Here is a 26,065-nt window from a genome sequence, read left to right on the forward strand (position 1 = left end):
CATCAGCCAGTCCTCTCAGTTTCATGTCATCAGCAAATTTGCTGAGGTCAGACTCTGCCCCATCATCCAGATCATTAATGAAGGTGTTAAACAGAACCAGAACCTGTACTGACCCATGGGGTAGACCACTAGCTACTGGCCCTCTGATGGACTTTGCAGCACTGATTACCACCACTCAGCTGGGCTGTTCACAAGCAACACTATGATCACAATGTTGCATGTTCATAATGGATTGATTGAGCCCTCCACTACGCAATGACTGGTGTACAGAAAGGATTCAGATCCGTATTCCAGAAGTATGAAACGAATAGCAGGAAAAAAATTGTACTTGCATATAAAAGATTCCATTTTTCCCCCAGTTGTCCTGATAGCTTCAGAGCATTGTATTATAGCACACACACAGACTTGTCAATAGCGTGAAGCGACGGTATTACTCAGCTCTATAGATTGGAAATTTAGATTAATGTTTCCTGTTTGCAGGATTACAAGATTATTTTTGATGGGAAAAGCTACCAGCTGATAGAATCCATGTGATAAACCCCTTCCCACTTACACATATGAAAGTGATGTTCAAAAAATATAACCCATTTTCACTAATAGCTACGAATAATTTAATAAACCACTGAGCAATAGTGGGCTGAGTAGCAGTACCACAAGAGCAAAGATATTGGAATTTACTGTTATTTTACAACAATATTAAAGCTCCAGCCTGGAAAACTGATACAGAGTCTCCTCAAACATAAAACCAGAACAGCTTAGCTCATTTTTAAAAAACATACTGAACTACTAATTAACTTTGCTATTACTGAAATGAAATCTCTTGAGATCTGTTCTTAATATAACTATTTAGTATCTGACATTAAATCTAAATTCAAGGAATGAGAATGAAAGTACCCCCTTATTCAGTATTAGACAAGAATGCAAGAAGATGCTGAGAAGACATATATTTATTTTTACAAATGTCTCTATTTCCTCCACACTGTAAATTTAGAACTTAATGAGTATAATTTCCCATCTGTGAATTATCATATTTGTGTGTGTCTAAAATAGCTATTCTAACATTCAAATAATAAATCTGACCCACTGATTCTGAGCTGGCTCCTACTTCATGACAATCACTTCCAACTTATTTTTCCCTGTAGAGATTTTGATACTTTGAGTAGAATGTGAAAAACATCTTTATTGTGAAGCCTCTTTGAAATGTAAAACAATATAGTGAATATTACCATGTAGCTGGTTGCTGCAGGCTCCTGAAATCAGGCTTTGCATACTAATACATACAGTGTTTTCTATCTGTAATCAAAGGCTCTGCCATAAAGAAATATGGGACTTGCAAACGCTGCTCTAAAAACAGAAGACATTTAAAGGACAGTCTAAATATTTTTTCCACCAATAAAGCTACAATGCAAATTATTTAACAATTTTGTACAGCAAGATCTTATGGGACAGAAATAAGGAAATGTATTTGCACTATTTCTATAGCAACATAATTGCCAAATGTTCGACTGTGAACCAAAAGCCACCATCCTCAGTAGTGCAATTAATCAGGAAAGAAACAGACAAATTCTGAGTGTGTTTTCAATAGACTTTTTCCATCTTCTCAAAGTAATCAAGATTAAATTTCTTAAAAGAACAGTGCATTTAGATTCCTAATGTTGCCTACATTATACACTGCAGGTGAACAGATGTCAATAAATGACACCATGATTTTAAAAATGACCTTGATTTTTTTGTTATACTGCAGGGCACAGAATTTCATTAGACCATGTTGATCAGTTTATACCCAAGGTATAATAGTTTCTAGACATCCAGCAGAAGTGCAACATTTTACAAAGGTCTCTTTATGCAGCTGATGAAACAAAACCTGTTGGCCTGGTTTTTTTAAATACAACCTTCTGAACTAGAAAAATAAAGTTAAGACTGTGCAGTTTCCCTATTGGAATATTAAAATTCTTATGTGATTCCTCAGAAAAAAACTAATTTATAAGGAACAAAAATACTTTGGTCTTCAACAGCATCCTATATCTTCAAAACTGTTAAAAACATTAATTAATCCTTCCATATCCCTGCAAGATATGCATCAACTGCAAGTAAATGAACTTAGTATTTTCAAAAGGCAGAAACTACCCAAGGGATCTGACAGCTTTCTCATATCCAGAGAACTGATTTAGTATGTACAGCAGCAATTCAAACTCCACTTTCACCTTGACTACATACCCCATCCAAGGATGGGTGATTCGTTACCACAGCCATGCAGCCCATAGTTTTTCAGGTCAGACTGACAAGAACGATGATAAAAGGCGGCACTTACGGTAAATGCATTTCTTTGCGAATACCAAGCTGACTGAAAACGAACTGACTTAAGTAATTTTCAGTCGTCACTGAACTGCAATTTGCACAAACCCCACCAAACTAGAGGTGAAAAAGAACAAAGGTCATTATAACCTACTGACCCACGCATCCTCCACACCGTCCCTTTTATTTACGGCTGCACACTTCTGTCAGAGAAACAGAATTAAAGTTCTAGAGAAAAGGCAGTGTCATTAGAAAACCATTGCACAGGCTCTGACCCTGCCATTTGAATTAGAACTAAATTACTTCTGGCATGGCTGTCCGGACACAATGATCCACCCAACATCTGAATCAGAACTGTTAAGACCCTATTGTTTATTTAACAGAGGTCTCAAAAATCTTGCAACTGAAATCAGTGGATCAAATGTATAGGTTTGAGACAAAGAACATCTTCAGTATTTGGGGTTAAAAATCTGCTCATTAATCTCTATTTAGGTCTCCACAAAGTACCTTGGTATTGCTTAAATAATAAGCAGAAGCCATAGTAGAAATGACGTGCAAGTAATCCAATCCTGGTCCTACAAAATATACTGGAAAATAAATCACATACTTGTAATAATAGGTGAAAAACAGATTATTTTTTGAACTCACACAAAACAGTAATTAGATTATTTTTCATTTTTTTCCACTTGGGATTATTTTTTAAGTGGGTCAACTGAATGTGAATAGGTGATGTTAGATATGACTAAAGCAGCGACATTTTTTAACAAGCTTAATGGGGAGGAGAAATCAGAAGGGGGAACGTATGTATGTTTTGGGCAATAAACATTTATATTTTCCATTTACCTTCTTTATCTTATATAATGATGAGGACATTTCCTTCTGTACTGTTAACACCTCATACTGCCAGTGTTGACAACTCAGGAAAATCGCCTGCTTACTCACCAACCGTTCATCAGGAGAGGCAATGATAAGAGCCCTCCACCAAGTACAGAGTAACACTCCCTGCAACTCCCAGCTCACATTTTTACCCAGCGACTTACATAAGCGGCAGGGTTTGCGACGTGCCTTTGCTGTTAGCGAGCAGGGGATCAGCAGACCAACGGCGATCAAGGGCAGATCCGCCCTCTCACAGGGAGTAGGATCCTTTGCCCAGTGCAGAGGCCCCAGATCACCCTTTCTACTGACCACCCAAAAGACCCCTCTACAAAATGATTTGCTGCTTTGCTGCTTCTCACTTTGCAGAACTGTTTGGCTGATGCCTATGTAGGAGTGAGGGACCCAAAATAGATGAGGATCAGAGATCATTTTCGACTCTTTTACAAGGGGCTTAGAGGGATTCTTATCTCTAATTAGGAAGCTGGCTGTCACAGGAAGATATGTTCTGCGACTTACACTGAAGTCAATTGTAGTTTAGGTATTACAACAGCTGAGGCAGGATTAGTCACTACACATTGAAAGAGAGAAGCAATAAAGCAGAATAAACTGGAGTAACCTATTAGTTCTCCAAAGGTGAATTAACCAATTGAAAGAAGTGACATAAATAACCAGTCATTAGGTGAACAAAAGTATCAATTTTACATTATCAATTTTTCCCCTCCACATTATGAAAACAATAACCCTAGCTTTTAGAAAATGTATAAATAAATCTATATTCATTTTCCCCAAAACTATAAATCGGAACTTAGTGAATTCTTCTGGCCTTGCTCCGTAACTAGAATCTAATTATTAAAGACATTTTCTCTTAGATAAACCCACAAAAATGTCCATTCAGTCCTAAAAGAAATTCCTATCTCCTTTAAATATTTCTTAGTGCTTTTTTTGAAAGAAAATATGTAATTTTAATATTTACAGATTAATAATGAATCTATAGTTCATTACTAGTAAGAAATATACCAGCTTCTACAATGTGCTTTGAGTTCATGATTTCTTTTCAAAATTGCAATAATTTCATGTTGTGGCAAAGGGAATATACCCACATTTAGATTTGCAAAGGGAAGGACCAGAAAAAAGTGCAGTATAAATTTCATTTCCAGATTCTTCCATTATATTCATCTAAGCCTGGGTATGACATCAACTTGTGTCCACACCTAATGGTGGACAGCTTTGGAAATGAATTCTGTAAGAGAAACCACAGTGTAGAAAAGATGAGGGTGTTGTCACTTGCCCTGCTGCTGAACTCCAGTATTTCTGAGCCTCAGTTTCACCATCTGTCAGATTTTTTTTTCTACCCCCCTTTTTTTTCAGAGAGTTTTTTGTGAATCCTTTAATTAGTTACTGGGTTTTAACCTACATTTTTGGATACAACATGATACAGCACTACTAAATATTATTACGGTAACAGGTAATTAGAAGGCCAGAAAGCACATGTTTGAGATGATAATACAGAATTAGAAAAAATGCAGGGGATCTGTGAAGAGAAAGACAGAAAAAATTCCCCAATGGGAAAAAAGAGGATGATTTTTTTAAAAAGAGGCAAGTAGCTTCCTTGCTATTAAAGGACTTGTGCTTTAAAAAGGCTGGGTCTCCTCCTCTCTTATGCTTCCTAGGATGATACTTGCACTGCAGTAATCAAAACAAGGAAGCAGATGGACAGGCAAAGTGGTACTGCAGCTGCTGCAGAAGATGACTATAATAATAATGTTGACATCAGTAACAGTAATTAGTGCACAGACTGTAGAGTGGATGATTCGTTTTCCTATCTTCTGGCGTGGGCATGCTGCCCTAGCGAATGGGTATAATGTTAGTACCTTTAGTTTGGTTTGTTCATTTGCTCAGTTTATTAATGAAATTGAATACAATAAAGAAAATCCAACTTTTCTCCCTCTCCAGAACATTTGCTGAGGAAACCATGTTGTTTCAGTTCGGATTAAAATGAGATGGAACCTTCATCAAATGGCAAAATACCAATTTCTTACTTGTATCTATTTTCAATGCACACAACAATTTATACTCTCCCATAGAGCCATCTGTACATACACTCTTGAATTTCAGCAGCATCTAGTACTCGTCTGATTTTGTCTGAAAAACAGCTCTACTGTTTGGTGTGACTTCACCCATCTGCAGGCTGGTGCTGTACCTTTTTCAAGGACACTAGAACAAACAGTATAACTGTGAGAAGGGCCAAGAAAAACACTTTGCTACACTGAGCCATCTCAGGTACGAAGCAAACAAAGCATCAGTGCTACCAGCAGTACCATGCCACGCTATGAGAGTTCTGGTAGCATCAGACAAGGATGTACCACTACTCCTTAGCTGCCTCACTGAGAATGACAACTGTCCAGTTTGGTGTTATACTACACCAAAACAGCCACTGAAGAGCAAACTAAGTGGAAGAGTGGTAAGTGTGAAGAAAAAGATAGATGGACTTTATTTTGGAAATACAACTGGACACTTAGATCCCATCCTGCAGCGTGAAGTTACAGGGAAGGAAGGTAATCAGAAAGATCATGAAACATGCTTAGCATATGACAACCCAAAAGCCTTTTATTTCATTTCCTAATGAGTTTTTCCTTACTTTGCACCTAGCTTCTATTAAGAATCATTTTCCTTGTTCATTTGTTCTCCAGGATAACAAAAGATTTTCTTTGGCTTCCCTCTACTATTATCCTCAATGACTGGAAAATCTCCTATCTCCTTTTCAAGTGCTGTTCTACAGAAGAGAAGTGTGAATGTGAGAAGCACAGGCTCAGGGTGGAAGTCACTCATGAACACGGGAAGCTCATTTATCTCAGTTTCCTTTACATTCAAACTCTTTCTGAGCCTTCCAGAGTTCCTATTTCTGTCTCTAGGTTTCCATGTTTCTTCTGCTGAAGGGCTCCACCCAGGCAACAACAGATAGTTTTTGTCAGGTCAAACATTTTAATGAAGAAAATATGACAGAAATTTTTAAAATGTTTGAGGTGTTTAGTGTTTGTTTTTTTTTTTTTTTTACAACACAGAAGGAGAACCTTGGAGTAACTCATAGAAAACTGGTATTCTGTGCAATATCTTTTGGAGATGCGTTTAACAGACAAATAAACTTAAATGCTGTATTTAACCTTCATTATTTGCTTTCACTGTTGAGAAGACCACATTTGCATATGAAGAGTTTCCCCAACATATTTCAAAAATTAAATTCATGTAAATTAAAAATCCAGCCATATACTTGAAAAAGGAGATGTCTGCATAAACACATCTTTTGGTTTTGTTTCTTCTCATCAACTAAGGTAGATGAGATAGCTTCAATAATTCTGTTCTGAGCACTGAAGGAGACCATTAATCAAATTATTCCAAACATGAATAGAAAACAATGCAATTGAATGGAAAAGAATAGGTATTCAAAAGAACAGCCATGATTATTTTTCAAGGAAGAAATTGCCAAGAAGTAGAGGAACAGATGGCTGAAAGTGTTAGATGAAGACACATTCTCCTATGCAAACTAACAGACTTAATTAATTACTCAAATCACATGGTATTTTATGGAATGACATTAATGATCAGTAATAAAAACTGACAGCGGTGCCTTATCAGCTCCCTTTAAAGGAAACAAAAGAAATGTTTATAAAAGGAACATGTTTATACCCTCAGATGTAACCCACAGACCATAAGTATAGCATTCAGTGTTAGATTGACTTTCTACACTTTCCCATTAATTTAATTACAAAATTTTTATGGAACTGTAAAATTGTAAACAAAAGCATTCCCTCATCATGTTTTCCTTAACAGAATTACTAAAACACATTTAAGCTAAATTAAAACTTTACCTTAACTATTTCTTCTATGAAGCAGACATGTGACACGGGATCTCTTTTCTTTGTCAATACTTTCTGCAAATGCTGTACCTGAAAGAAAGAATTTATTGAGAGGAAAAGTGATACTTAATATCTTATATGCCAAACTGCATGGACTTGACAAACAGGAATCAGCTGTCGAGTACCTACCTGTCCGCAAGCAGCACAGATCTGATCCATGAGTTTCTCCATGTTTGTCCAGAGGGCTGCTCGAAAAGCTGCTGTGTTCCCAGGAGTAGGCATAGCAGCTCTACCAGGGCCACCTAAATGTTTTTTTAAAAACACACAACACCACATTTCAGCTTTCCATTGTGAAAATGAAAATACTAGAAATACAGATCTCTATGCACTCAGATATAAGATTTTTTCTTAAAAACATCAAAGCAGCCTAAAATAGCTTCAAAACAGAACTCTGTGAATGGCCTCAGTTGTCTCAACTGAGAAGTCAACTAAGCTCTGACAGACAGTGGGGATACTTCAACGTTCATCACTGATACCTGCTTTACCAATTCAGATCTCCACAGAAACACCAAGGTAATGCCAACGAGCACTGTTGCAGGGTGCAACAGCAAAGTGGCAAAGACATGACAGGAAAAGGGCAAGAGACAGTAGCTGTGACAAACACAGATATTACCAGCTCAGGACTTAAATGCATAGGCAAACTTGTAAAAAAATAAGGCACATTCCAACTGAAGGCTCCTAAACCATCACTTCCCTTGAGAGGGACTGTATTTCTTTATTAAGCTAGTGATCATGGTTTTGGAACCCCAACTCGTTGCAAAATTGGTTTTGTTAAGTTATAAATGTTCACATAGCCACGGTTCAACTTTGTTTGCCTGCCCAATTACTCAGTAGACTTTGGTATCTGAGCAAACATGTGGGAATTAAATGTTGATAGTGAAGTATTCCTTCATATTGAATATACTGCTCTGAAATTAATTCCATCTGACAAAAGCATCACAGTGTAGTTTCAGGCTTGTTCCATCACTTGCAAATAATTTCTACCCGTGTTCTTCTCAGCAACACAAAGAAAAGAGAATTTGGATTCATCTTCCCATGACAAACTGCTAATGCTGCAAAGTTGTACACTCATGAGGACAACTTTCGAGTCAGGAAAAGGGGAGAGAATAAAGGAAAACTTCTTAGCCCAATAACAACAGACAGACCCAATTTTGCTTTTGTATTAGGTGATTTCTGAGACATGCCTACTCCCCTCTTCTGGTTAAAGCAAGTAGGGAAGGAAGCTAATAGGCCTGGATGTGAGAGTTTCTTCCATTTGACGACATTCTCTACATCTGTAAAAAAAAATAAAAATGAGTTCTAATTCTCTGTAAAACAAGTATCATACCTCTTGTCACAGTTTGAGATGGTTGGGTCAATACTTTGATATCCAAAGCATTTTTTATGTTCTCCTCCAGGACTGTGCAGTATCCATCTACCACATTAGCAATGGTATCCTTCAAAGTCCCAAGGTTATGGAAAACCTGAAGAGCAGTTCCCACTTGAGTAGGATTCTAGAGAAAGAATATTTTCAAAAATAATTATTATCTTTTAACTGCACTATAGGGTTTTTTTTAATCTGCGATTTTACTGGGCACGTTCATCATTAAGTTCAGTCTGCTAATTCATTTCATTTAACATTAAATAACTGCCATTCTTACTGCATAACAGAGAACGGAGGGTAAAGGAGAGGACTGATTTCCTTTGATTGCTTAGCAATGCCTTGCTTAGCTTCCTTTGGCGCTATCCTCTGAATAAGAACAGGGAGAAAAAAGGAACTGGAAGCACTGCTGACAATATCTAACCTGGGGTGGGATACCAGTGATTGATCCAGTAATTCTGAGGTTGGTTACAGTACAGCTATATTCAGCAATGGTGTTGCTAGTAATATTGTTTTAACACACAGTATCTGTTACAGTACTGTCATGTAAGTGCCAAACCACTAATTAAATGTGATACAAGTTTAAAAAAATACTAAGCAAGGACAAGCGGAGTCAAGCAGGTCAAGCCCTCACTACTGCAGAATTCAAGCCTGTATTTCTACATTTCTATTTCTAATGCTGACAATAACTTCACCTTCCTCACAGCAGAATTAAGAGTGCAAATCAATACAGTGACCATTTCCAAAGCCTGCAAAGAAGTAAAAAAAGCTTGAGTGTCTCCTAGGGTATCTCTGAGGTTTTCCAAAATACAGGAGAATGAAAACTGTCCAAAAACTGTTCAGGTCTGCTGTTTAATAGACCTTTGATTACAATTAAATCGGGTGGTAATTCCATTGAGCAACACTAAACACTGGCATGGGTGCTATTTAGCAAGAGAAAAGCCTCAAATTATTGCCTTTGGAAACTAAGTACTGTCATCCATACACTGAATACTGTTTTTTATTTAGCATTCACAGGCAATTAGCAGAGGGGGCGATCAGTTGATCATACACACATTAAAGACGGCAGTCTTCTGTCATTTTGCTTAGTGACTTCTGCCAGCAGTAGAGAACATGGTCTGGCAGAAATCCTGGCACTCAGACTGGACATAAGTGTGAGACCAGAGGCACATCTCACCAAAAACCCGACTTGAACTCTCCTCTGGCAGTGTGACCTTACCCCACTGCCCTCTCTCTGCTGGTGGCTGCAGCAGCAGTAGCCACTAATATTGTCTACTGCAAGACCAATGCAACTGACTCTGCTTCACCTTCCCTCAGGTCAGATATTTCTTAGGCAGACATTCTTGAGTCAAAGGTACAGCAGGTTTACTCATCTGCCTCTCTAGGGTGGGAAACTTGGGCTGACACCACAATGTGGCTGCTGTGCTGAGGGGCCTCAGCAACAGGTGAACAGAGCCTTCTCCTCAAACCTAGTGTTTCATGGCACTATAACTACCCACTTATGTCACACTTTCTATGGTTTCTGCAAAGATCAGAACCGTAGCTGAAGCAAAAAGCCAGATCTCCTTCCCCAACTCAACTAGTTTCCAGGTTTAGTGGTAAGCAAAGGAATATTAGGCACGTATTATGGTTTGCAGACCTTATAGTAACTGTACTGGTTTCTTTTTCCAAACAGTGTGGGAGTTAATGAGCATTCCCAGCATAGTATTATGGGTCTGGGACTTGTAGATTTAGTTTTTTTGACAACTGGGTATGCTGTAAAATTTCTAAGCATCCTGTGGGTGTGCTTGTGGAGGTGGGAAAGTAAGCCACAAAGACTGGAAGATTAACGGGATGTCAGAAGATGAAGAGTAGTATAATGCAAGAAGGGAATCTGGGGACAGAATGAAGGAGAGAAAGAAAATATAAATGGGAAGAGAAAGAGGAATAGAATGAAAAGATATTGGATGGAAGAAAGAGAATGAAACTGAGAGGAAGAGAAGGAAAGCAAAGATAGAAAAGACTCACCTTGTTTAACAGTCTTTCCTGTTAAAATATTTCTAATTCTTGTAGAATGCAATATACAATTATAAAACCAGGCGGCAAGTCAGTAATTAATTAATAAATTATTAATTTGTTAAATATTTTATCAAATTATTAATTATTAAAATAATGTCTTACTACTACATTAAGAGCACTCAAACAGGTTTCAGTCAGACTCTAGTAAATGTTAATATATTGACAAAAAAAACAGAAAAGCATCAAAAGGTGAGTATCAAAAGGTAAGCAGTGTCTAGCCTTGAATAACCAACTGATGATCAGAGACAGATGGCTTCCTGATAAAAAAGCAGGATGGGCACAAATAATGTCAGGCAAAAGATGAGTGCTGTACATTGTAGTACAGCAAACAAACTCCACAGCTACTGGTCAAGAAAGACACAAGAATGTGCTCCAACAAAGCCTGAGCTATGTTTCAAAAGAACTGTTTTTTGCCAAAGTTGTCAAACAATTCTGAAGTTAAGAATAGTAAGGGAATGACCAGAGCACATTGTTATGGAAACATGGTATTCACTCAACACATCTTCTAAGTCTAGTACCAAAGTTAAAATCAGAATAGAACAAAGATTATGCAGGTGGCCTATTTCCTATTTGCTTTAAATTGTGGACATGCCAGTGACAGAGGACTTCTAGCTCATGTCTTCATCTTGTGTAACAGGAATTAGAGATATAGTTAAACCCTGACAATGTATAATTAAATACCTTTTCTGTTTGTTTCATATATAGCATTTTTCTTTCCTCAAAAAACAGTTTGTGTTTTATATGCCCCAGACAGACTATATAAAGTCCATTGTTGGTTTATCACTAATCCTAAGAGAATTGCATTTTTTATGCACAGCTAGTTTCTAGGTTTAGACAATATGTTAAAAAAAATGGAGCATCTCTTGGGACAAAGATTATTATGTGGAAAAAATGTTGGAAAGCAAGAAGAAAACAAATTATTGTACTTTCAGGCTTGCATACAAGCCTCAAAATTAAACTGTTTATCATTAATACACACTGGACAAAAATCTGAGAAACAGTATTGTGGAATTTGCCACTACCAACAGACTTTATTTATAAGAATTTGCCTCTAATATTTTCCTTCTATTTGAGAAAGATTAAAGCTAAACATTTCTGAGATTCAAGAGATTGCCACAATTTTTATCAAATGGAAAGCATGAATTCAAAGTAATAAAAAACCTGACTACAGAATTGATTCACAACTGAAAATGGAATCACATCAGATAGGAATACCCAGAACATCTATCCCAACAGGAATAATAGAGAAAATATTTTTGAGATGGAATTTAATGATTTAATGTGGCTCTGCAGGCCATCATAGACAAAAGAAAAATAAGCGACATGCAGTCATTAAGTATCAATGCTTTCTTCACAATTATATCATGTGGTTGTTTCCAAGAGTAGGAAACTAGACTCAGTGACACAGAAGATGCTGTCCAGGCCAGAATGACATTTACAGTCATTCTGTAGAGCATTGGTCACTTCCTTTCCCACAAAGATAATAATCCAGTGAAGACTAGATAGAAATGTCAGTAGAGACTTAAATACATATCACACTTTCAATTTAAAAATATCTTCTAGGATGGAACAAAGTAATCTTTTCTGTCAACTGCCAACACTGCAACTATTTTATAATGTCCAACATCATAGTCTTTTATTTTATGATTGCCATTAGTGTTATCAGAACAATCTTCTGAAAGCATTGCTAAATACAGAGCAATATTTTTTTTATCATTAGAAACGCAGCTTGGACGAGCAGGCCTGCTCCTCACTAGGGAGTGTGGTGATGACACTGAGCTAATTTGGGGATTGGAAGATTCCTAGCATAAGGCTGAACCAAAAATAAGAAAACTGGATGACAGGCAAAACTAATTGGCTCCACTGCTACAAACATAGCTTCCAAACTCAGTCTATCTTCTCAGGGTATGGAATTCACCGTGTGGACCTTTCTTCTTTAACCAGTTTTAGGGAACTCCACATCATTATTTCTTTATCCAGTGTAAATCTGTCCATATGCAGCAGGGTTTTCATCTGTGTGGACTACCAACTTCCTCCTCAAGTGAAGAAGTGCTAATTGCCAAAAATATTTATGGTCAATACTACCTGTGACAATTACTACTTTCATAAAGTAGTGCTAGAAATCTAATCAATTGCTAATTGTCATGTAGTTACATTTCACAAGTGCCTGCACCACATAATCAGAACAGCTCTCCAAGGAAATGTTCTTTCACATGACAGTTTGGAAGCACCACATGCGGAGAACTCAAACATGGACTAGTCCCTCACTTCAGAACGATGTTCCCTGGCTACTAATGTGCACAAGAACATTTCTGGTTTGCTTTCTAAAATCAGAACATCTATTGTGAGTGAAAACCTTTATTATTCTGCAGAGAGCAGATGACCCTGTTCAGGAAAGGCTCTATCAGGAACACAACAGACATTTTTCACTAAATATATTTTTATATATATATATGTGTGTGTATATATATATGTATATACATATACAAATACACTGAGTAATAACTCAACAGCTGTGATTTCAGTATGCTGCCACATCCTTATCTTTTAAGTGGTGAAACGTTTTACCATGTCCCATACACAGGTGCTAAAGGCATAGCACAGTACAAAAAGAATTACGTATGCTGCTTAGCTGAAGGAAGATAGATAATTACTAATTAGTCCAGGTATCCCTTCAACAGCGCAGTCTGACAATGTGGCAAGCAAGAAATATGATGAATAACATTTTTAACAAAACCACAACATTCCCTAGTCATCAAGAAATAACCAGAATTAATGAGATAACCAAACTTGTAAAGTAATGTGTATTCTCTGACAGGGGATACAAAAGGTTATTGCAGTCCTTCCAGAGGAGTTGCTAGAATGATACTTCTGCCTATCTCTGACTGGCACTTAATAGTAAATAATTACACTCAATAGTACATTTACTATATTGGGAAGTATTTCAGTTACTTTTCTTTGTTTACGTGCGCCACTCATTTTGTTTGTCTGAGGCAGCAGTTGCAATTTCTGTACAGCTTTACAAGGTCAGTAAAATAATAGAAAAGATCCTTTAGTGAGGTTGAAAATCCCCTGGCCGATCTTCATTTATAGTATTTACTCCTTCTCCCCTCTTGTCACCATTACAACACACTGCCTCCTTCAAATAATTTTCACATAAATAAAGTTACTACCCTAACGACACGTACTACTGCTTGAAGACCAAGTGATTGAGGAAGGGTTTGTAAGCACTTGCAGTTACCAATTAGAAGTAGCTCTCAGTCACCAAGAGTGAAAAAAAAGAGAAGTTACTTCAGGAAAAGTTGCAGTTCAATTTGAAGAGCCCAAGCAGGTAAGCAGTGAAGGAAACTCAGCCACCTTAGTCGCAGCCAAAGTAAAATGACCTATCGAGCAAATTAATAATTGAGTACGAAATGTTAATTGTGGTGTTGCAGTAGCACTTGGCTATTTTAATTGCAGGAAAAATTTAAAAAACCCTAAAAGTAGAAATTAAATGCCAATGAAATTCAGCTGCCGCCTAAAATGGTATTTGAGTTAATTTCCCAAAGTCCATGCCTTAAAATAATTAATTGGTATATCACAACTCCTAAAATTGAACCTACTCCGGGAAGCACGGCTCTATGTTCATTATCACCCCATCTGTCTTTTACTCCATTTGTCTTTAAAATCTGAGCAATACATGAAAAGGTCAAATTGACAATGTAAAGCCAGAGAATACAGACTTCTTTCTAATGATCTTCCAGTCCTTCCTGTGTTGACTTTTGCAGTATTGGGATGAGTGAGAGGTTAAGATGTTATAATTTTCTGTAAAAGGTAATACTGACATAATTCACTGGCCTGACTCTACAAAAACACATTTCAAGCCTAAAGAGGCAAGAATCCTAAAGCCAAGCATTTAAATATGGTTAGGTTATAGGATCTACCTTCTGCCAGCCCATGTTTGGAATACACTTCTTTTGGTAGAGGGACTTACTCAGGAAAGCAAAACAGCCATAAAACACAGCCCTAAACCTCATCATGTCCTCAAACTAGGTCAGACTTTTGTTTCTTAGAATAACAAGAAGTAAGTAACAAGAAGCATTATGCTGTAAAGGTTGAGGGGAGAAAAAAAAAAGAAACAGCAGCAATAAAATACTAGAAAGCAAAGAAACAAGATTTTTCAACACAGCTAAATAGCTTGCCAAAACACTTATTCCCTATAATAGTGTAATCAAAGCAACAGATGGCTAAGAGCTAATGGAACAGAAAGGCATCAGGAACTGTTGTAAAGAATTATCTCATGAAACACCAAGCAATATTCCAAAGTTTACCAAGCCTTAGGCTATCAACGTGACAACAATTTTAAAGAAGGTATCTGGCACCTCTGAGGACAGATCAGTTAGATCATGTAGCCTATAACACTTACAAATTTTATCCTACAATGCTGTATTTGAGTGCAGAAAGGGTATAAATTCAAAGTAGAGACAATACAAAATGATAAAAACTATCAGGCAACAAGGAAATGGGAGCAACTGGGCCAAATCAAGCTTCTCTTGCCTCTTACACAACTTGACCCATCTCTAAAGCCCTCATCAATAATGAACCTGTTGGCCAGTTAAGCTGAAGATGGAGCATCTCTATCAAAAACACAGTTGTCGCTTTCTAAAGAAGGTCAGAGAGTAGAGGGCAAGGTTGTAGCACCTCTCTTGTCCTTATGCAACGTCAACTTGCACCTGCTTACCATTACTGAAGCACAGAGGTATAAGGACCCAGAATCTCATTACTAATTCTGATCTTTGGACAGCACCTTGCAACCACATGTTTTCTCTCAGCTCACAATATCATGATGTACATGTTCTCTCTGTTAACTGGTTGAAAAAAGCCATTACAAAACAGAAATATCAGGTTTTACATTTAACTCAGTTTTAACACCTCAGGAAAGGAAACAGCTACTGGAGATTTAAATTCTTTTTCTCTGTTTATAAAAAATCCAATTTCAGACAAAATGTCCGTTAAATGGTATACTCGAAATTATTTGAGTATCTACCAAAAGCCATTCAGGTTTTCTTGTTCTCTTGCTAGTCTCTGCAACAAGATAACAATTACCTATTCAAGTGGTAATAGCTTATTTCTGGAATGTGTGAGCATATTGTCAAGAGCTCTGAAGTGCCCTCAAATATTTAAAAGGAATGAACTTTAAAGACTTACTTCATTTTGAATTCTTTTCAGTTGTTAGTTTCACATTCAACTGCAGACAGACCCCCATCAATGCCAGATTCACTGTTGGTTCACATTTCAAAATTTGTATTTTTTTTAATTCTTCATACCAAGTTCTAATTCCTTTTATCACCCCCCTCAAGAAACTTCAGGTCTGCAGATAATTTCAGGAAGAATCACAGAATCAAAGAATAGTTGAGGCTGAGGTTGGCAGGACATTTTTTGGTTGGGCCCCTCAGTTCAAGAGGGACATAGACCTCCTCGAAAGAGTCCAGCGCAGGGTCACCAAGACGTTGAAGGGAGTGGAACACCTTCCTTATGAGGACAGGCTGAGGGAGCTGGGCCTCTTTTAGTTTGGAGGAGACTGAGGGGTGACCTTATTAATGTTTATAAATATGTAAAGGGTGAGAGTCAGGAGGATGGAGCCAGGCACTTCTCAGTGATGGCCAGGGGTCGTACAAAGGGCAACGGGTGCGAGCTGCAGCATAGGAAGTTCCATGTGAATGTAGGGAGGCGCTTTTTCACCGTGAGGGTGACGAAGCCCTGGAACAGTCTGTCCAGAGAGGTTGTGGAGTCGCCTTCTCTAGAGATATTCAAAACCCACCTGGATGTGTTCCTATGTGATTTAGTCTAGGTGATCCTGCTCTGTCAGGGGGGTTGGACTAGATGATTTTTCGAGGTCCCTTCCAACTCCAAATGTTCTGTGATTCTGTGACTGGTGGACATCGCTGAATCCCCCTCCTTGCTCAAAGGAAGATCTGCCAGACCAGGCTGCTCAGGGCATAATAGGGCAGAAACAAGCTACTTCAAATGTCCCTGAACACATCCTTCTCCTGCTCCATTTTTCCTTCCTGGTTCTCCTAACAGTTCCACAAAATCTAACAATGAACTCTGGCAGTCATTTTCACTGAGTTTCACTGAGGCCAGCTTGAAAGAGAGCCAGCATCTGTGAGCACACAACACTTCTGCAGCCTCGGCAGTGTGACCCAGCCCCTAGCAGCGTGATCAGTCTCCAAGCCCTCCTGCAAATCTGGGCACTGGGAGAAGCATGACAAGACGGACCTCTTTCTGTTATAGGTGCTACATTTAAAGAAATACATTTTGTATTTCTACAGTCTTTTTAAAAATAAACAGGTGGTGTCATTGAAAATATATGGGCAAAGCTACATTATATAAAAACTTCACTATGAAGAAAACATCTAAAGTCACCTAAAGAAAAAGAAATACTGCGTCTACTTCTGGGTGCTGCTAGCATATGCATTTGGGATCCAGCTTTGCTATTGAAAAAGGTCAGTCCCCACCCCCACTTCAGTCATCTGCCAGTAATGCTTTTTGAAACCTTCATGCATGTAGGACTCTTTGGGGGAGATACCCGTAGATGGAAAGAAGGGACATAAAAGAGAAGAATAAGCCGTTCAGTGCATAACTTGTTCCACACAGAGGATATTATTCATCACCTAGGAACTGCAGCATTTTGATGCAAGATCTCCCCTTTTGAATGCAACATACTGTTCAGTTCTGTATGCCATTTCAAGCTAAGCCAAAGCTTTAAATCTTTTGTTACTATAAGAACACCTCCAAATGTGTGATATTGAAGAATTCCATGTGGCATTGATCAAGAACACGATGAAACACCCATTTTTCAGAGAAGATTAAGACAAAGAACAGATTTCTAAGCTGAGAAAAAGGAAAAATTAATTATATTATCTTATTTAGATGAGCATCATGGCTAGTCGATCATATTTTTCACTCTGCTCTATGCAGATGTGGCTTATTAATGCTTTATATGTTTTTCTTGGATCACCTAATCACATTATTTCAGAACCTGTTAACAATCAACAGTCAACAGTACAAACCACAAATAGAATTACAGTCTGGGAGAGGCATTTAACAATAACATACTATCTTATCTGGACAGAAAGAACCTCAGTGTAGCCTTAGTTTTGAAGAGAGACAGATACACAAAAGTACCAATTAAAAAGACTGGGATGGATTATACAGAGACCCAGTCAAAGCCAGGGTCAGTCTCTGCTCAGTTGCATCCCCCGAATCCTAGCAGAATTTCATACATGCCTCTTACCTTTGAGTATTTAAACCAAATCAGAAATGATTTTAATCAATTTGGTATAAAACACCGGAATGGACAAGGATTTTGGAAGAAGACTATCTCGTTTCAGTTTTGATTAAGCTCATTATTTATAAAGACTAGAGCCAGGTAATTAAAGCACTGCAATGTCTGATAAAGGAAAACCTCTGTGGTTCCAATCTTACCTCAACTATTTTCAATGAGATCTAATCTTAGCCTGTCTGCCTTGATCTGTAGCAAGGCAAACACCACATCCTTATTTCACAGCTCCACCTTATCCACTTCCCATTCCATCCTCCAGCCCTTCTGTAGTCTTGTTCTCGTAACAGCTCCTTCCATTCATATCCTTCTTTTTGGAGTTACCTTCAACTCCTAAACTTAGTTTCCAGTCTCTGCATTGACACATACTGTCCTCGATCTCCTCCATTCCCCCTACAACATATTCTATTTACAAAGCCTTTCACAGTTGAGCTGTTCATAGTAGTGGTCCATGCCTCTCTGCATATAAATGGATGAATCAATTATGATAGTTGCCTTAATTATCTTAAAAGCATTAGAATCAGACACCTTCTTGCCCTTATAGATATTATCTAGTATTTGTGTGGTTTCTGTTCTGCAATGTGGTCAGAGCTGTCCAAGACATAATACTTGACATGCTTCCAATCCTGAGAAACCACCTAAACAGATGGACAACCAGAACACAGAAGCAGACTATGCAGCAGCCTCTAATTTAAAATCATTTCTGTCTGCAAAGAAAGCTGAACTCAATGTTATTAAACATTCCTGTGTTTTCATGACGAATATTCTACAAGGAATAATTTTTTAGTGCTCACAAATGACATTTACTAATTGGTATGAAACCGAACGAAGTGATTCCTATTTGAAAACAAGTAGTCTCAGTAGGAAAATCTAACATGAAAGGTGGGTTTTGATAGCTTTCTAAGGTGTTCTGACTATTTTTTTCCCCTAACATATACAATGCATAGCTGATAATTCCTTACAATTTATTTAATGTCTACACATTTTTGGACCAGTAAAATTACATATATTCTTTGCACAGTTATTGACCTCTATGTTTATATGCATTAAAACATCATCTACGATGGAAGATTAAGTTTTAACATTTTGTTGGCAACTGGCCAAATTAATCAAGAGGAATCTTCAAGGCAAAGGACCAGGAGTGAATTTAAAAATTATCCAGCTGATTCTCATACAAAATTGTCACTAACCAGAATACAAAGATTTTGGCAAACAGCTAAGTGATGATTCATAGCAGAGTGAAGGGATATAAAACATTAATGACCTCAATTTTCACCTATTACTTTACCATAAAAGACAGTTATATAAAAATATTGTTCAGATCAGATGTATTTTCAGGAATACCCATTTATAGAAACTATTTATAAACCACTTTCTTGCACTATCATAAAAACAGGAACAGAAATGATGGGATTAGCAGGGCCCTAGAATAATAAATCCTTACAAATAAACACCGGAAAGTGCAGGCTATTTGTTGTGCTGCACTGAAAAGTGCAGTAAAGTACTTGCAAATACTCCATTATCCAGTCACAGATTTTGAGTCTAATTCTGCATTTATGAGTCACAAACACCTACAGAAAAAAAAAAAAAAAAAGAAAAAACCCAGACACATAATCTGTCAATCCACTTTAATTAACTATTTACTGAGGCTAGGAGCAGTGAAGAATTTTACTTTCATGAAAATACTGTCACAGTTGGACATCAATTGCATTAAGCTTCCTAAATTACCTCTATATAGGGCAAGTGCACAATGGCAAAGTGATATAAAGCTTTCTATATCACAGCTGAAAGCAGACAAAATCTGCACAATCCCATAATCTCTTTCTAATTCAGTATACATATTTTAATAAATGCACACAGACCCATCACATTCTGAAAGACCACGATCTCACAGGACAAAAGAGACTATGACCATGCCTACTCTTTTCAAGGACTTATAACTCAGCACTAAAAAATTAAGTGTCAAAATGACAAAATGAAACCCCTATTAATTTTAAAAGAAACCCTCTGTTTTCCTATGTTTACACAATACAAAAGATTACTCTATTGGTTTTATGATGACTTCTCCACAAGTCTTTTTCTTCTTTTTTCTCCTTAACAATCCTTCAGAAAAAGCATCTCCTCTGTTTACTGGATTTTGTTTTCCAATACTTCAAGTAACAATGAACATGACCAACATGACCAAATACTAGAAAATACGCCTGGGAACCTCAGTGACCACGGGGGGATGAAACACTTCGCTATTTGAATTCACTGCAGGTTTTCAGGATGTCCCCAGGTAGTGGCACTGGACACCGTACTTTAGTGAGTAATCACTGGCACTCCAGACATTCATTTTAACTCAAAACCATTCACGTTTATATAAATGCATATAGAAGTATCCATACTATTATGTATCAGCTTATGAACAACTAGCAACTTTTAAAAGGCATGGTGAATGTAACAGGAGACCAAAGTGAATCTATCAATCATAACATTACTAGCAGCACCACATCCCCCTCATTTTTTCTCTTTTGCATGCTTTACTAATAATAACAAAATGCATTTGATGGAGTTTTCTTTAGCAAGGGTACAGAGAACAAATATCAAGTGATTTGGGATCTAATACACATTCACATCATGCTTCACATTTTCCATCTGGAAAACATGGACAACCATCCACAGCTGCAATGTATGTTAAAGGTTATTGCTGTATGCACCACCAGTAACTTCTTTCCAGCTTCGTGAGTAATTCTTTCCAAAAAGGGAAGCATCTGCCCATGTTTACCTTAAAAAAAGAATTCATTTCGAAATACAAGCTCGATTTTACAGTAAATGTGTCTAATTTATTGTCTAAGGACAATATTCCTAGCACAGCATTATAGCACATTAAATAACTGGACAACTTTAGGTCCCAGATAATAAAGAATGTTGCAGAATATATAACTGCAAGGCTGAGCCCAGAAATGCATTTTCCCCTAGTGAAAAGCAATAATATGTATTTTCTCCTCAACACCTCTCCATACCCTTCCTCCTTCTCCAATTCTGCCTCTAGAGGAGACACTAGAATTAAATAAATACATTGACTTTTTAAACAGATTAATATTCACTTTCATTTGAAACTATTGTCGTGACAGGTTTCCATAGTACTTCCCTGCAGCAATCATTGCTTCTGCCTTCTCTATTTCTATTTTAAAAAAATAACTTTGAGTAGCAAAAAAGGGGGAGATAAAAAAAAAGAGGGGGGGGGGAAAGAAAGCCTCACTAAGTTGCATCTGCATTACAGCCAGAGCAGCAGCAGAAAGGAAGCAATACTGAAAGATCATAGATGCTGTTTGCTGTCTCTTTCCACTTTGCAGGTTTAAGTCATTGGAATACAGGCAAGTTTCATTTTTAAAAGCAGTTTCAACCATGTGAATTCTTGAGCAAGAAGTAATAGTAGTGTAGCTAATGAACAATCTGTGAAACAGCAGTTCTTTCAATAATTGGTCTGCTTTTAAGTTATAGAGCAAAAAAACACAATCCACTGACTAGAGTTCAGACTCATCAGTTTAAGACGTGATCTTCAAGAGTCATGGAGGCCTAAATTTAAAAAATGAGCCAAACCCAGAACTTCCCAAATACACCGTGCACATTGGACTATGGTTAGTCTTCCCTTTGACCCTGTGACACCCCTTCGGTCTAGACCATCTTTATTAAGTAGATCTAACTTCTAAGCACAAATGAGCTGTCTTTCCTGCATGAGTACCTGATGAGCTTGTATAAGGAAACCTCAGGTACTTATGCTCAGGAAAGCCTGGTGAATTTCAGCACAACCACCCCTAGAAGAGCTGCAAACATCTGCCACAGTTCAGGCTTTATATACTCAAATTTTCTGCTGCAAATCTTATTCTTCGGTGTTTCATGAACTGAGTGCAGAACCTGGATGACTAAGCAGCATCGCAAACCCTGCTCTTGTAGCCCCACACTATATTCCCCACTGCCATAACCCTTACTGTGCATGGGAAGACGTAGCAGCATTACGAATTTGGTCCATGATCTCTCTCTGAGCCTCTGTTCTTCACCTGCAAACCACAGCTGTTGCTGCTTCACCTGCGTCACCAAGGTGCTGCAGGGACCTTTAAGGAATTTTGGCCTTGCAGACTATAGAGTTACCTAATGTAGAGGGACAGAACAAACTCAGGTAAACTGTTACCGAAAACATCAATCCCTCAGCTCAAAACAACATACAGAATACCTGGAATAGCAACAGCATTTTTGCTGCACACACCTGGAAACAAAGTGCAGTAAAACACGAGACCTGGCACAGGGAGTTTCTGGTAGATGCATAAAGGTTTCTCAATCTTGGTAGCTGCTTTCCTTCTGCTTGAAACCCGCGTAACACACATGATCAAAAGAGCTGTTTATTGATTTATTGTGAATACAAAGAACTAATCTGATTAAATGTTGCAACTTCGTACTGTCTCTGAATGAACCGATCCATTAAAACACAGGCACACATTCGTCACAAGCACAGAACAATACATGACAGCTGAGCATGTCAGCTAAAAATTGTATTTTTCTAGTTGTACACCAGTAAATAAAGACACATGGACTGGAAAAAAGTAAAGATATTAAAAGATTCATACAATGATGCACAAGGTCTTTTTTAGACACTAGATGAGTTAAAAAGACTTATTTCATGCTAGATATTCACTTGAGAAAATGAAATTATTATTTTACCTTTTACATGATAAATATATATTGCAGTATCTCTAACTACCAAGATGAATGTAAAAAAGTAGTCTTAGTTTCCTGGTCAGTCAGACATCCTGCACAGATATCAGAATGTCTTTTAAATCATGGACCATTGTTCAAAAGACCTGATGACTGAAATCGACTGAATTTATTTTTTTTAGTAGAAGTCTAGAGGAACTCCCAGAAACGGATCTTCAGTATGTAATACTGTCCTTCATCTGTGCTCAAGTGGATCACTAGTATGTCATACACATTTTTAATAATGCTGCCACACGCTAAACAAGTTAAGATCAAACCCATACGATTCTAGTTTCACCATAATGACTCTATCGCCTGCGGGAAAAAGGTGCAGCTGATGCAAGAGAGAGATTTGGGAAAATGACAACTTAAGGAAATTGTCCCCTTCAGCTTATTAATACAGTATGATACTGTGTTCCTGGACGTGTAACGTTCTGCAGTGCACAGACATTTATACGTATGCATTTACATTGTGCCTTACTGCTAAAGTCCTGATGCTCCACTAGACCTACAGAAGTAGTGTCCATCTTCACTGATTTCCAGTAATACATGTGCAAGAAACAATCTCCAATGTAGAACCTGAAAACCTACTATGATCCATCCATAGCGTCTATTTAAATTTCTAAGGTGAGAGCTATATTCTACCCTTTCTTTACATGATTCTATTATCTCTACATCTGCACGCAGTCTTTTCAACAGAATCTTATATTAAGCAAGTGAGTGGGTGTGGTGAGTAGAGCACAAATATTTTGAGAGAAATTCCTGACTGGATCTCTTCAATTTATTTCTAGTATCTTAAAATCCCCTTAGTATCTTAGAAACCCCTCAAAAGGCTAATGGAGTTTCTCTTCCATCTTTCCTAACAATATCTGCAGAGAATTCCTTAGACATGCACAGAGTTCTGAAAAACCACAAACATATGCACTACATTTTACTTCATGCTCTGATTTGAAAGCTTCAGTAAATAACAACTCATAGTTAAAACACACAGACTTACAGCAGTTTCTGAAGGATGAGAATTATTGAAACATATACTTTTACTTGAGAATATAAATTATTCACATTTGGATTTCTTAAGCTTTCATCAATGGAGCAGCCTTTTCTCAGACACCATTCTTTGCTTCCAAGACTGTAAATTCTTCCCCGCTCTACTGAACATACACTCTACATAATAACCATTCCATCAGTCTGACCAGAAATTTATTTTAATATTTTGGTTTTCTTAATTTTAATCCTGATGTGGGTTTTTTTCTATTTTTTTTTATTGGTTACTTTGTAAATTTTCTTCATCTTCTATCCTACACAAATGTTATATTGATTTCTTTTATGGTTTGCTTATCACAGCCAGCCACTGATGACCTTGCAGATAAGAAGGCTCCTGGTAACAACTACCTAAAAAAGTCATCATTCAGATTTTCAGAATTCTGATAAACTACAATTATCCTATGTACACAAGAGAGCTGGGATTTAATGTCCTTGCACCCATGTCAGGTAGTGTGCCAACTGATTCACAAACTTATCAGTGAATACAGTATTGAATTGTCAACAAGGTGATTTACTTTGTTTACAGTAGCAAGTATTTAACGTTAGTGAAACTTCAAATCCATTAAAAATGTAAGTGTTGTGTCAACCATAAATTATAAAGCAGCTGCAGGGAGGCCCAGCCTTTCTGGCTGGGTGTGCCATTTGCCTTTGTGCAGGTGCAGGAAAAGGCCATAGGCCATGTTCCCTCCTCTATGAGAAGACTACAGCACACATGCTAGTAGCCTCATGTGTGTCAGAGGCATGACCTGCTGGAGAGCTGACCCTCAGTGCATTCACATGAGTTACCTTGTACGTGTGCATCAGTTGCCATCAGGGAGATGGATGATGTGTTCTGGAGTCAGTTCCAGGACATCATGTCATCTGACTTTTCCAACAAGCTACTGAATTTACCACACCAATTGGAAAGACCTTAAGAAGTAATTCACGTTTACTCCCCTTCACTAAAACAACTGTATCTAAAGCTAAAAATACAAACATCTCACAGAAATTTACCTAAACCATTATTCTTGTCTAGTTTACATTGTTGCCCACTTGACTATCTTTCCAGTTAGTCCACATCCTGCTTGATGTGTTTAATTCACTACTAAAACCCATGGGGCTCAGTAGAACACAAGGGTCACTCCATATGAGCAGAGCACAGAGATTCACTCATGTTTAACAACTTATACATTTGTTTACACCTCCCAGTACATTGTTTTCCTCATTTATGTCTGCTTGATACAACTGACATTGAGCCCGCAATCCACTATAATAACCTCAAAATCCCCTTCTGCAGGTCTATTATCCACACAACTGTTTCTCCTACATACCCATGCTTTTCTTCCCTTTTTCTTCACACAGTACCTTGCACTCAGTTCTTTTCAACAGCATTCTATTTTTTCAAATCAATTTCTCAAGACTGTTTTGAATTCTAACTCTGTCCTTACAAGACCTCTTAATCCTTCTTAGACAGGTGAAGTCTGTAAATTTAATACACATATTCTGTATTTCATCATCCAGACCATTAATGCAAGCACCAAACAGTGCTAGCCCTGCGGCAAATCCCTGCAGAAACTCACTTGATACATTCTTCCATTTTAAAAGGGAATCAACACTGTGTACTGCTTTCCAAACTGTTCTGCATTGATCATGTAGCAGTTTCGCCTAGATTACCCTTCCTCAGTTTGATTTTGAAAATGCTACAGGTAAAAGAATTACAGACAAAATATCAGACCCCACATTTACGCCCATGCCCACTAAACTGATCACCCTTCAACAGAAGGAAACTAAGCTGGTTTGACAGGGCTCTCTTGAGAAACCTGTGCTGATCATGAAGTAAGACTCACCACATGTAGAGCTATCAGGCTTAGGCATATCTGGGACACTGAGAAAGTGTTTCAATGCTTGTCTGTGTTCATGCGTGCACGAGAATTAAAAAGTCTGTGAATAGTAATGTATTGGGGAAGCACTAGAGGCCATGATGAAAGAACCAGCCATAGGAAGCCGCTACCATCACCACGCAGCCCGGCATGCAGTGAGTTCTCAGAGGAGGAATCAGATTGGGTTACTTGTCCTGAGGGGCTGCAACATGGCTTGTAGACTAAAAGTTAAGTGCCACTACAGTACATCATCCTTAGCACACATATCAGCTGCTTAAAATCCGTAACCTGAAGAACTACATTGAGGTACATTGTGGAACGAGAACATTCTCTTCTGATCTCATGAAATTATCAGTGAAATACTTCCCTTTTGCAGGAGAGATTAAGATACATACCCTCCAATCCATTCTTTGAAATCCCAAATAAATAACCTCCAAAATGGTCCTTTTAAAGATTAAATGTGGTACATGAAAAGTTCTAGAAACAAAGGTTAAATCTTTGAACTATCTGTTGATACCCTAGACTTTTTCTTGAACTACATATTCCTGTGCCACTTTACCATTTTTAAATGTCATCTAATGTATTTTAACAAAGCTTTTAGAAG

General features: G+C 37.7%; 1 protein-coding gene across 1 annotated transcript in view; it reads right to left on the bottom strand.

Annotated features, from left to right (window-relative positions):
• The window catches only part of COG5 (component of oligomeric golgi complex 5), a gene marked incomplete at its 5' end in the record, with an annotated part of 188,219 nt that overhangs the window by 58,101 nt on the left and 104,053 nt on the right, over window positions 1-26,065 (bottom strand). The window contains 3 exons of the mRNA XM_084271916.1: window positions 7,038-7,115; window positions 7,215-7,327; window positions 8,413-8,578. Coding sequence (XP_084128042.1) covers window positions 7,038-7,115; window positions 7,215-7,327; window positions 8,413-8,578 — 357 coding nt within the window. The remainder of the gene's footprint in view (window positions 1-7,037; window positions 7,116-7,214; window positions 7,328-8,412; window positions 8,579-26,065) is intronic.

Source organism: Gallinula chloropus (genome assembly GCF_964237585.1).
Source record: "Gallinula chloropus genome assembly, chromosome: 1".
Classification (NCBI taxonomy): Eukaryota; Metazoa; Chordata; class Aves; order Gruiformes; family Rallidae; genus Gallinula; species Gallinula chloropus.